The following is a 13532-nucleotide window of genomic DNA, read 5'->3' on the forward strand; positions in this document are numbered from 1 at the left end:
GCAGGAAAGGTTGTGGTTGGGTGAGGCGTGGGACAAGACTCTGGGCAAAGCGAGGGGCGGGGGGTGGAAGCACAGCTGCGCAGTGTCCCCAAGGACAGCTGTGTCTCCTCTTTCCTACAATGCTTCCCGTAGCTGCTCACCCTTCTTCCTTCCCACTGAGGTGGCCCACCAAACCCAGTCACACTGGGGACCCAGATTCCAGGTTCAGCACTAACAGCCACAGCTTCTCTGTGACTTAGGCCAGGTGCCAGGGCCAACGTCCCACCTAAGGTGGCTCTCCTAACTTAGCATGCCTGAGAGGGGCATGTCAGACCCAGTCACAGGGAGAATCTGAGGCCCCAGTGGACTCTTGTCTTAACCAGGTCATGCAGAGGGCTTGCAACCTAGGTCAGCCCTCCTCTGATGGTGTCCCCAAAGACCAGAGCATGTGTCTCCCAAGGTGACAGGGTGACTGAGGCAATTGCAGTCAGCTGAGGTGAGTAGAGGGCCAGTGTGTTTGTGTGTGATGTGGTCCATGATCCAACAGGAGCCAAAGCAAAATCCCCAAAGGGCAAGGCTGGAAGGGTGAGGGGCGTGGCCAGCAGCTGAGGAAAGGGGAGGCTGTTTCTGGTGGAGGCTCCACTTATGCAGATGGGGACTCAGACTGAGAAAACTGCAAGGTGGTGGACAAGAGAAGCAGGCTGCGCCTTTTTGAGCCTCTTCATTTGAAAAGTGACTCTTCACTTCTTTGCTTTCTTATTTCTTGAGTGATTTGCACATTTAAAAAACATCTTGAGGTCTGTACTATAGTTATTGTCTCCCATTGTGTTGGCTGTCTCTTGATTCTGTTAAATGTTTCTTTTCCAGACGCTTTAGAATTTGAATTATTTTTGAAGTCTACCAGCATGGATGAGCTGGGGTCTATCTGTGCTTTGAAGCCAATAGTGTTCACACACTGGAGTTGGGTGTGCCAACATTGGGCACATAAAACTATCAGTGGTTATTTCTTCTTGAGGATTCTTCCTCTTATTAGTATGAAGTAACCTTCTTTGTCCCTTCTGACAAATTTACTTTTGAAGTCTTTTTAAATCAGATATAAGTATAATTACTCCTAGCTTGGTACTGGTGCTCACAGCTGTAATCCCAGCTACTCAGGAGGCAAAGATCAGAAAGATCACAGCGTGAAGCCAGCCCAGGTAAATAGTTCACAGACCCTCTGTCGGAAAAAAACCATCACCAAAAAAGGGCTGGTGGAGTGGCTCAAGGTGAAGGCTCTGAGTTCAAACCCCAGTACCTCAAAACAAAAAGAAAAAAAAAGTATAGTTACTCCTATCTGTTTTCAGGAGCCACATGCTCAGAATTTTTTTTTTTCTACTGTTTTACACTACTTCAATGTTTGTGTTGGTGAGAGAGGTTTCTTGCGAACAACAAATTTTCAGATCTTCCTTATTAATCCAGCTTGCCAATCTATGTGTATTGGTGGGGGAGTTGAGCCCATTAACATTCAGTGTTAATATTGAAGAGCTGTATGGTAATTCTGACAGTCTGATGCTTTAAGTGTGTGTGTGTGTGTGTGTGTGTGTATGTGGGTGTGTGTATGTGTGGGTCACTGTGGGTATGTGTGTATGTGTATGTGTGTGTGTATTCTTTGCTACTTCACAATTGCTTATCTGCTCATCTCCTGAGATTTCATTATTCCCATCCTTTCGTGTGTGTTTATCTTTATCATCTGTGTGTAAGATTCCTTTTGGTGCTTTCTAGAGTGCTGGTTTAGTGGTCATCTATTGCTTTAGTTTCTGTTTATCATGGAGGTTTTTATTTCCCCTCCAATTATGAATGCCAGCTCTGCAGGGTAAAGCATTCTAGGTTTGAAGTTGTTTTCTTTCAATGACTGAATGCTTCATTCAATGCCCTTCTTGCTTTTAAGGTTTCTGTTGAGATACCTGCTGGCAGGTTAACAGTTACAAGTGATTTGACGTTTCTCCTTTACTGCCTGTGATATTCATTCCTTGTTCTCTGTGTTTATATGCCATGAGAGGTTCTATGTTTGTCCTATATGTTTTGTGTACTAGAAGCCTCCTCTACCTGAAAGGGTAGCTCTTTCTCAGATTTGGGACATTTTCTGCTGTTATTTTGTTGAACATGTTTCCTATGCCTTTTGGCTTGCACCTCTTCTCCTTCTTCAATACCCATGACTCATAGATTTGGTCTTTCAATGGAGATGCAGAGTTCTTATAGGCTCATCTCAGAATTCTTCATTATTTTCTCTCTGTGTTCATCTGTTTTTTGCAGTATGTCCACTTTGTCTACAAGTTCGGAAATTCTCCCTTCCACTTGTTTCAGGCTGCTGGGGTGGCTTTCAACTGTAGTTTTTATTTGACTTAAGAAGCTTTTCATTTCCAAGGGTTTTATCTTATCTTCTTATCTTTTGAGACTATCTATATCTGTTTTAAATTCTCCCTTCATATCTTGTATTGTCTTTCTTTTGCATTTATCTCTTTTTGGTATCTTTTTTGATTTCATTCAGATGTTTGTTTGTATCCTCTTTGGGTTTCTTTAGTTGTTTCTGTGTCCTCTCGCTACTTATTCATATTCTATTGGATTTCATTATTTTTTAACATGACTTCTTTAACATCCAGAATCATCCTTACCATCATTCTTTTGAGCTCAGAGACTGAGGTTTTAGCCCCTTCACTATCCATTGGATCGTTTGTTGCACAGTTGTTGACATTTTGAGGAGTCATATTCCTTTGCCTTTTCCTATTTCCCTTGTTTCTGTTTTGAGATTTGCTCAACTGTTGTCAACTAGTTGGTTGGGGATTTTATTGATCTGAAGTCTTTCCCTTGAATTACTTTCTGTGTTCTGACAGGAGTGGTTATTGTTTCGGTTTTGAATCATTTCTGTCCATCGAACTGGGGTTACAACTTAGCAATAGCAAGTTCACAAATTCAATACTAATCCAGATATTTACATGAAATAAAAAACATTTGGTAGCATTATCTGTAAACAGATGGGTGTTGGGAAAATCACAGTTGTTTGGTTAGAGATTTAACCTTAGGTAGGAAAGTAAGGGGAGTGGGAAGAGAGATTAGGAAGAAGGAGTATGGGGAGAGGAGGTGTGAGGTGTGGAGGATGCAGGTGAATGAGATCCTGATGTGTCTTATTCATTGTGCAGTTCCATTGCTGTGGAGGAAGATGTTATTGTCAGGGGTTGCAGAAGGATAGGAAGGATGGGAGTCATAAAGTAAGTAGTAAAGTGAATCACTACTTGAGTGGTTTGTAAACCACAGATAGGGGATGTGGAGAAAGAGGAGGAGCAGAAAGAAGAGAAGGAAGAGGAAAAGTGGGGGGAAGAACTGGAAAAGTAAAGAGAGAAAATTTGAAATAAAAGAAGGACAGAAAAATTGAAACTTTTTAGCCCTTGTGATGGAGAGGAAGGGGTTTCTTCTATGGTCAGTGAGTACACTGGACCTTCCCTTCCAATCACTGGCCCTCAGCTTTTAGTGCGCAGGTGGGTCTCAGGTGGTTCCTCTGCCTGGCACTGCCCAGACCGTGCTAGTCTGAGTCCGTTTAGACAAGGGGTCTCTCTCTATCCCTGCCCTGATTAGGAAAGGTATGCTAGACTAAATGGCAAGTTGCATCGCCTCCACTGGGCAGTTTTCAGGTGCTCCTCTGAGGTATCTCAGCTAAAGGCTCCTCTGAGAGGGTGCTGTCGGTTTCAGCTTGCTTACCTAGGAGGCTTCTTGGAGGTGGCTTGGGGGGATGAGCAGTTTTCCCTTTCTTCTGCAGGGCAAATTTAAGAGCTTTAGCTTAGGCTGTTTGCCCAAAAGCTCTTCTCGTGGGGGTGGGGTAGTCAGACTCACCTCTTTCTCGGAAGTGGTCGAATGAGTTATTATTTCCCACAAGCTGGGGGTGGGCTTGCCTAGCCTGTGTCCACACTGTCTTCCCTTGTATACAGAAGCACAAGCTGAACCACGAGTCACAGTGCAGCTCCCACACCAGGCATGACAGGAGATTTCCCTCGGGTTATTGGGCCAAAACCTTAATAAGCGGTGGGGAACCGTCAGGTGCCTGCAGCTGAACAGGGCAGTGGGGTAACCCTCTGAACTCAAAGCTGCAACTCATCTGGTAGCCCACGGATCCTCAGGTTGGTGGATAGGTGGTTGGCAGTTAGCAGTTGCGCCTTTTTTCCACAGTCTGGGAAGCCCCCAGCTCAGGAAGGCTATAGCTCTGTGTGTTGATTTTTAGCACTTGGGGTGTTCTTCCTAGGCTCCAGAACAAAATGAAGAAAAAACCAGAACACCTGCCAGTGGTACAGCATGCTGCTGGCAGCAGTTGCACGCCACAGCCCACTTTTACTTTATATAGGGTCGGGTTATTGCCTGGGCTAGGCTCAGACAACCATCCTCCTATGTTCAGCTCCTGCCTGGATTACGGGTCCAACAACACAACACACCTGGCTTCTTTTTTTTTTTTTTGACTTACAAGTGTTCAGTCTTTTATTTGGTGGGACTGGCAGGGCTTCACACTTGCAAAGCAGGTGCTCTACCACTTGAACCACGCCTCCAGTCAATTTTGTTCTGGAGATGGAGGTCTTGTGAACTATTTGCCCAGGCTGGCTTTGAACTGCGATTCTCCTGATCTCAGCCTCCCAAGTAGCTAGGATTACAGGCATGAGCCTCCTGCACCTGGCAGTGGCCAGGCTTTTGATTACACTTTGTTTGTTTTTTTTTCTTTTATTATTCATATGTGCATACAAGGCTTGGGTCATTTCTCCCCCCTGCCCCCACCCCCTCCCTTACCACCCACTCCGCCCCCTCCCTCTCCCCCCCCAATACCCAGCAGAAACTATTTTGCCCTTATTTCTAATTTTATTGTAGAGAGAGTATAAGCAATAATAGGAAGGAACAAGGGTTTTTGCTGGTTGAGATAAGGATAGCTGTACAGGGCATTGACTCACATTAATTTCCTGTGCGTGTGTGTTACCTTCTAGGTTAGTTCTTTTTGATCTCACCTTTTCTCTAGTTCCTGGTCCCCTTTTCCTATTGGCCTCAGTTGCTTTTAAGGTATCTGCTTTAGTTTCTCTGCGATAAGGGCAACAAATGCTAGCTAATTTTTTAGGTGTCTTGCCTATCTTCACCCCCGCCTTGTGTGCTCTCACTTTTATCATGTGCTCAAAGTCCAATCCCCTTGTTGTGTTTGCCCTTGATCTAATGTCCACATATGAGGGAGAACATACAATTTTTGGTCTTTTGGGCCACACACCTGGCTTCTTAATTGAGATGGGGTTGCTAACTTTGCCCTAGCTGGCCTTGAACTACCACTCCAGTGGCCGAGGTTACAAGTTTGCAGCCACCTTATGGCAAGAACTGTAGCATAAGTCACTGTCAGGGGCCTGATGGTCTGGACACCCTAGGTCTGAGAGTTGTAATGCCAGCTGCAGTTAAGGGCCAAGGGCCCAAAACAATAGGCCAGAGAACTGAAACACTCATCACGCTCAAGTGCCAAGGGTCCAACACCATAGGCCCAAGAGCTGTGACTCTGGTTGCTCTAGAGCTGATGGTCCCTGAAGCTGCTTTCCAGGGCCAAGGTTACAGCAACCAACAGCCAAAAGCTGAATTCTGGTTGATGACTAGAAGTGGTGAGTTCCAAGGTCCTATGCCAGAAACTAATTCCAGCCAATATAAAGGGCTAAGATTCCTGACTCAGGGGCCAAGACCAATAACACTAGTGCTGTTGGGGTTAAGGATCCTGACACTATAGGTCCCAGAGATGCACACCAGTCACTGTGAAGGTCCAAGGGTCCCAAACCTTTGACAAGATGGATCAAGGGTACCAAAACAATACTTCAGAGACTGACCTTAGGGGTTCAGTCCTTTTTGGAGTTGATGGTCATGGAAGACTGAGTCACAATTGAGAATGACACCTCAGGATTGGGTTAAAATTGTGGGTCTGGGGACCAGGGTGTCACTCAGTGATAGGGACTCTGGTTTCTACACTGAGCCCTGCAAAACTACCGATCAGCAGCAGGAACAAAAGGATGAAGGGGTAGAGATGAAATTGCGTCTGTGGATGTCCCCTCTAGGTGGATATGCGGTAGTGTGCCCGTCACCATCCTGCTAGAGAACTGTGGGGACATTGCCTCTTTCTTCCTTCCAGATTGCTGGGCCCGGGGAAATGCACGTTTTCCTCCGGAAGTTCAAGTGCACACATAGGACAGCTTTGAAGCAGGAGGAGAGGAATCTCTTGCATGAAAAATATAGAACTCAGACTTTTCTAGAAGAAGACAGCCATGGACACCTGGGAGCTGGGGCTCCATCCCGGCATCCATGGAGGAGGATGAGACACCAGGGCTGAGGCCCACTTCAATGTCACACTGCACTATTCCAGTTTTCGCGAAGTTGGAGGTCCGAGTTTTGCATGTATTTGGTGGGATCGTTGAAGGCTACTTCCAGGTTGGTGCAGGGACTCAGATTAGCGAGAAATTGATTTGAAAATTGCAATCTTGGTGTGAGAGGTGGGTGTAAGGTGAAAAAGTGTGAGGAGTTTGACAATGTCCTGGGGAGGGGGTCACCATGAACACAGCCCACATGGAGTACAGCTCTGCTGCCCACCACTGTGCCCACACAGCCTGCCTGGGCCACTCAGATGACGTTAGGATCTGATCACTGCCCAGCTGATCCTCGTGGTGACAGCCAGTGATGGCTTGAGAGCACTGTACTGTCCACACAGACTGAGCTGCGGCACACGGTGGCGTACGTGAACTAGGCTGATGACCGCCAGGACTCTGCAGTGGTCGAGTTGGAACTGGAGATCATGGAGCTGCCCACCGAGGAGACCCCGGTCATCACGGGCTCTGCTCTCTGTGCCCTTGAGCAACGTGACCCTGAACTAAGTGTGAAGTCAGGGCAGAAGCTGCCAGACGCTGTGGACCCTTCCATCCCAGTGCCCACCCAGGACGTGGAGAAGCCTTTCCTGCTGCCTGTGGAGTCTGTTTACTCGTCCTAGCCAGGATGGTGGTGACAGGGACGTTGGAGGTTGACATTAGAAGGAGATGAGTGTGGTTCCCAGGACAAATAAGGGCATTTACACTGTGCTGAAAGACATGGAGAAATTCCACAAAGCCTGGAGAGGATGAGGCAGGGACAACCTTGGGCCCTGGTCCAAGGCTTAGCGTGGGAGGACCTGAGGTGTGGCCTGGTCATGGTCAGGCCGGGTCCATCCAGGCCCATCAGAAGGAGGCAGCGTACAATGAGGGGTTCGCCACCAGTCTTTTGTGTCTACTTCCTGCCTGTCATGTTTTCCCTGACCTGCGGGACACGGTTTATGGGGTCATCTTGCCTCCAGTGAGGGGATTGCTGTGCCCACAGAGGACGTGAGCTTAGCCTAATCATCAGCCCATGATCTTAGAGAGACGCCAGCTTTCACCTTACCAGATCATCGCCGCCAGCCTCACCACTGACACACGAGCCATGACTCGGGAGGACAAGAAGCTCGGGTGGAGTTGATTCTGGACCTGTGCTCAGACTGTTTGATCTCAGGGCTGCACTGACCAGTGTCCCCTCTCTCTTTTGGTGCCTCTGCAGCACAAGCTGCCACCTAGCAGGTACATGGCTACTGCCCCTGGTTACAAAGTGTGTCCTGCCAGGGGACAACAGCCCCCAAACTGTTCTATGAATAGAAAGTGGAGGAAAATATGAAATTAGATCCACATGGCTATAACAGAAAGTTTAATATGCATCATAAATGTTAGCAGATTCTTTTGAACCCCAATGCAAGTGTTCAGAGGCAGAGCCTTGGGAAGAGATTAGGCTTGAGGCTCCTGACACATGGACAGTGTGTGTGCCTTTAGAGAGGAGCTTGAGGGGCTGGGTTCAACCCTTCCACCCACCCATCCTGAGAGGACACAAAACAAGGTGCCACGTCACAGGGGAGGGCTCAAACTCTCCACGCAATGATTGTTATAAATTTGAAAAGTTCCTTGAGGCAAACCATTGTGGGTGACAGCCTGCCATGATTGGCCCACTCCGTACTGCTCCTCACAGGGCCTTTGTGATGTCATAGAGCAGCATGTATTTAAGGGCCCGAGTGGGCTGGCTTTTGTCCTTTTACTGCAGGGAGCTCGTTGGGTGTGACCTGCTGGACTCGAGCGTTGTGAGAGACTCCATCCTGACAGTTTGTGACCTACTGCGCACCGTGAGCCGCTAGTTACTTCACGTCGTCCGGTAAGGGGTTTAGGGTTTGGTGTTTTGAGTTTATTCTTGTTTATTTATATGTCGTTTGTGTTTATTCTTGCTCGCTTTTTCATTTTTTCTTTATGTCTCCCCATTTTTTCTTTTTCTCACACTTGATTTTTCTTAGTCATTCATACTTTTATTTCCTTTCATTTTCCTATTTTTCATTGTTATTTCACATATTTTATGTGTGCTGGATAAGGTATTTCATATTCTGTTTCCCTACATGCTTAGAATGCACTTGAATCAAGTTCACCCACTATTACCCTGTCCCATCCCCAACTCATTAAAATTCCCATTGTACCTTCTTGTCCTGCGTTGTCCACCTAGACTCCACAGGAATAAAACAGGCAACGTTTGTCTTTGGGGGACTTGCTTGTTTCACTAAACCTCATGTCCAGGTCTATCCTTCAAGTGTAGACATCATTTTGTTCTTCTGTATAGCTGAGTAAACCTCCACTGTGGTTGCAGGTGACAGCTTCTGAGCCATCCATCCACTGATGGGCACCTAGGCTGACTCCATAGTTTGGCAATTGTGAGCGTGCAGTGATCAGCCTGGGTATGCAGGGTCTTTGTCCTAAGGTGACTTTGATTCTTCTGGTATCCACTGAGAGGTGGCATATCGGAATTCATGGAAGGCTCCATTCTTAATTATTTCAGCCCCATCCAATTTCCGCAGGGGCTGCACTAATTTACTTTCCTGCAGCTGGGAAGCCGTGGGCTTCCTTGCCAGCGTGTGTTGGTTTTGGATTTCTTCCTGGTAGTCATGGTCACTGGGCCACCAGGGAGTCACAGTGCAGCTTTGAGCTGCGTCTCCCTGATGGCTAAAGATCGTGGACCTCTTTCTAGGCGCTTACGGCCATGCGGACATCTTCATTGAGAAGAATTTGTCCCCTGCATTTGGCCCTTTTCTTGATTTTGGTGCTGAGGTTTGAACTCAGTACCTGTGCTTCCAAGGCAGGCGCTCTAGAGTTGAGGTGTGCCGCCGGCCCTTTCTGCTTTTAGTCATTTTTCAGAGAGGGTCTTGCTGTTTTGGGCAGGCTAGTGTCAGTCTGTGATCCTCCATCTGCCTCCAATGTAGCTGGAACTACAGGCACATGCAACAATGCCTAGCGTTTCAGTGAGATAGAGACAGTGTTTACCCCTGCTGGCCTCTAACCATGGTCCACCTCATGCCCTCTCCCGACTAGCTGGGATTACAGCTGTGACACACCATGACCCTCGTGATTTGCTCTTATATTGATTGGGTTATTTGCTCTTTTGTTGTCTCGGTTTTGGGGTCTTTAAGGATTCTAGATATTAATTCCCTTGGATGAGTAGAAGGCCAAGATTTTCTCCCGTTCTCTAGGCTCTGTGTTCATTCTGTAGTTTGTTTCCTCTGTGTGCCATAGCTGGAGAATTCCACTTGTCAGTCAGTTCCCACTCTAATTTCCTGGACTGCTGCAGTCAAGTAAGTACTGGGTGCTTACCCCTTCGCCTGGGGCTCTGCCACTGGATGCCTATTCGGAAATTCATGGCAAAGCTTCGACCCACGTTTTCCTCCAGCTGTTCCCAAGTTTCTGTCTTAACTAAGGTCTCTGGTCCATTTTGAGTTCTTTCTGCACAGGGTGTGAGATGGGGACCTGCTTGCGGCCCCAGTGTGGATGTCGAGTTTTGCCAGCACCATGTGTGAAGGGCCATCTTTCTTCCAAAGTACGTCTTCGGCTCCTCTGTCAAGAATCTCGTGGCCGTCGCTTCGTGGACGTCCTTCTGGGTCTTCTCTTCTCTCTCCCAGGTCTCTGTCTGCTTTTGTGTCAGTACCATGCTGCTTTTGTCGTGATGGCTCTGTAGTGTAGTTGAAAGTCAGGTATTGTGGTACGTCCGGCATTGCTCTTTTTGCTGACAATTGTTTGGTAATTTGGGATCTTTCATTTGAATTTTAGCGTAGATGTTCCTACTTCCATGAAGAATGACATTGGATCTGATGCAGGCTGCATTGAATCTGCATCCCAGTTTGGGGAAGATGGCACTTTGCCAACAGCGTCTGTCAGTCCGTGGACACAGGAGGTCTTTGCATCTTCTAGTGTCTTCTCCCATTTCTCTCCTCCATGCTCTGTACTCGTCAGGACAGAGCTCCTCCCCTGCCTTCCCGAAGTGTATCCTAGGTGTTTCTTGAGGCGCTTGTGAATGGGATTGTCCTGCTCACTTCTTTTGCACCAGGTTTCTTGCTGACGTACGCAAAGGCTACTCACTCTCCTGGTGACTTTGTGTGCCGCTGCTTGGCCGCAAGCGCTTCTGAACTTGACGTGTTTTCTGGTGGAGTCTTCGCCTCTTCTGCATTGGATCATGGTAGGTGCACACACGGGTAATTTGCTGTCTTTGCTCTTTATTGTCTCCCTCTTATTTCTTTCCTTCCTCTCCGCATCGTTGAGGGTTTCTGCATCTCTGTCTGCCACAGAAACTTGCCCACATCTTTCTTTTTGTGCTTTTATCGCTGTCTGGTTTTGAAATCAGGGTAACAGTCCTGCCTTTCTGTAAGGAGCGCTGATGTGTCCCATCCCTTTGCTTTTCGTGGAAAAGGCTGGGATCCGTGTTAGCTTTCCTTTCAAACTGGTAGAATTGAGCAGCGTATCCATTTGGTGTCCTGGGCTTTTCTTTGTAGGGGGTTTGTGTTACTCTTTCAAAGTCATTCACTCATTTTTGAATTGTGCAGGTGTTTTGGATAACGTTGGGTTCATTTTGGTAGGTCCTTTCCTGTGTGTCTCAAAACATCCATTTCTTCAAGATTTTCCAATTGACCTGAATCTAAGCTTTCACCATGTTCCCTAATGGTCGTCTTGACTCCAGTGGTTTCTCTTGTCATCTCACCTTTCCCGTGAATCATGTCGTTAACTGTGTTTTCTCTTTCTCTGCAGAGTTTTGCTAAGCATTTGTCAATTTGTTTATCCTTGCAGAGCTCAGCTCTCGGGACCATTGACTTCTCTGTGGTGGGATAGTTTGCCTTTCCTTTATTTCAGCTCTGGTCTTCATTATCCTTTCCTTTGGCTTTTGGGTTTAATTTGTTCTTATTTTCCTAGGACCTTGTAGCACCTCTTGGGTTCTTTGTTCAGGGATCTCTGGCTTTTGAGGGAGGTGTTTCTAGTGATACACGTCCCCAGTGAGCCACTTTTAATTCATATGCGGTGTTGTTTGGTGTTTCCACTGAAGAGTTCTGGTGACGAGAAGGACACGCGATGGAGCGGAAGGTGAAGAACAGCTTTTTTGGTGAGAACATCGTCACCAAGCATTACACAATTCTGCACACCCTTGGCCAAGGCGGGTTTGGTGAGGTAAAACTGGCCCAGCACAGAGTTACAGGAGCCCAGGTGGCCATCAAAATTGTTTCCAAAGGGGAGCAGAGCTTCACCTCCATATCCTCGGAGGTGGCTATAATGAAGTCTATAGAGCACCCAAACATTGTGCGTTTATTTCATGTGATCGAATCAAAAAAATCGGTGTATATGGTGATGGAGTTTGCCTCTGGGGGAGACCTCCATGACTACGTCTTGGAGAAAGGCCAGGTGGAGGAGGGGGAGGCTCGCAAATTGTTCTATCAGATCACCTGTGCACTGAGCTACTGTCACAGCAAGGGCATTGTGCATCACGACCTCAAGCCAGAGAACATCTTGGTGGATGGCAGTGGCTCAGTGAAACTCAGTGACTTTGGCCTCAGTGCCATTGTCCAAGCCGGGGAAAAATTGCTCATGTTTTGTGGCACCGATGTTTTCTGGGCGCCTGAACTTTTTGATGGGAAGGCCTACGAGGGGCCTCCCGTGGACGTGTGGAGTCTAGGAATGACTTTATATTACATCCTGACGGGCTCGCTCCCCTTTAGCGAAGACACCACCTGTGAGCTGGAGCAGCAGATCAGGCATCTGACGTTCCAGTTTCCAGCATGCCTGTCTGCAGAGGTGCAACAACTGACCCACTACATCCTGACTGCCGACCCCAGAGGGAGGCCCACTGTGGCTGATATCATCCAGCACCCCTGGTTAAAGGCAGACCAAGAACAGAGGCAGGAGATACCCCCCACCCAATCCTATCGCAACGTCTTGGGAACGATGCGTGGACTGGGGTATCATTCCCAGGAGATCAGGGACTCTCTAATGAAAAAGTCCTACAATCATATTATGGCTACCTTCCTCCTCCTCCAGCATCAGACACCACAGGGGGACAGTTCCAGCAGACAAGAGGAAGAGGTCAAGGACTGTGACGATCCTCCTTGCCTGCCCCTGACAGACCCTGTCAACTCCTTCCAGAGGCGACTCAGTGCAACTGCCCTTCACTCCGTCATCAAATCGGTAGCCCCGGAACACCAAAAAGGTGGCGATAGGCAGAAGGGCCGCAGACCAGCCTCGTGGCCTGCTGTAGCCACCTGCAGGGGACCCACGAAGGCCAGAAACATCAGAGCCTCCCACTGCGGCATTCAGGATGCCCGGCATGATACCAGCGATGGTCAGAAGGGAGAGCGAGGCAGCGTGTCCAGTGGGCTGCCCCCCCGCCCCCCCACCCTGGGCGCAGAAAGTCCCATCACCAGTGGGCAACCCCAGAGTGGCACGATCAGGCCCACTCAGGGAGATGATGACCATGGAGGGACCACGACCTTCAGGAAGAAGTGGAGGAGAGCTGCCCGTGGCCTTGCCAAATTCGTCAGGGGCCTCTGTTGTTGTTGTGTGCTGGTCAGCAAGAGAAAAAGTCAACTTCATGCTTTTGGAGAGACGGGCCAAGGGTCAAGTAAGTGTGGCGGGTGAGCAGGGCTCCTGCATTTTATTCTGTCTGCCGTTAGTAATGTCAGTTTGCATTGAAAACCCCAGGTGTATACATTTGTGGGGTGCAATGCAAAGGTGAGGTATACCTGCACGCTGTGGGCTGAGGGAGTCACTGTACTCAGTCGTCTGTCACCGCACAAAGTCCTGCTGGGTCCCATTCTGTGGAGTCTAGGCAGTAGGACAGAGGTTACCTGAGGCTGGGGTGGAGAGGGTGGCAGGGAGGGGAGGGAAGCTGTGGACCAAAGGGGACAGAGTTTTCCCACAGGAGGGGTCAGGTCGGAGAGGTGTCGCACAGCGGGGTGACTGTAGTCGTGAAGAAGGTCCTGTGTATTCATGTCAAAGTCACCGAGAGTCCATTGCACACGTCTCCCTGCCTCTCGAGAGCACAGAGTAGATCCCGGCGTTGGGGTGTGTGAAATCCTTCGTGTGCAGGATGGGTGAGATGTTCTAAACGGAGGCTGTGCTGATGGTTACACAACTCTGTGAATATGCTAAGAGTAACTGCACGAAAACAGGCAACAGCCTCAGGTG

The 13532-nt window shown here is 48.3% G+C and overlaps 1 protein-coding gene across 1 annotated transcript; it reads left to right on the forward strand.

Moving 5' to 3' along the window:
• The first annotated feature begins 11426 nt into the window (after window positions 1-11426).
• On the forward strand, window positions 11427-12983 carry LOC141423961 (sperm motility kinase 2B-like). The gene has a single exon (XM_074075363.1). It carries the CDS (start codon window positions 11427-11429, stop codon window positions 12981-12983), a length of 1557 nt encoding a protein of 518 aa, XP_073931464.1.
• Window positions 12984-13532: the final 549 nt, after the last annotated feature.

Source organism: Castor canadensis, chromosome 6, assembly GCF_047511655.1.
Source record: "Castor canadensis chromosome 6, mCasCan1.hap1v2, whole genome shotgun sequence".
Lineage (NCBI taxonomy): Eukaryota > Metazoa > Chordata > Mammalia > Rodentia > Castoridae > Castor > Castor canadensis.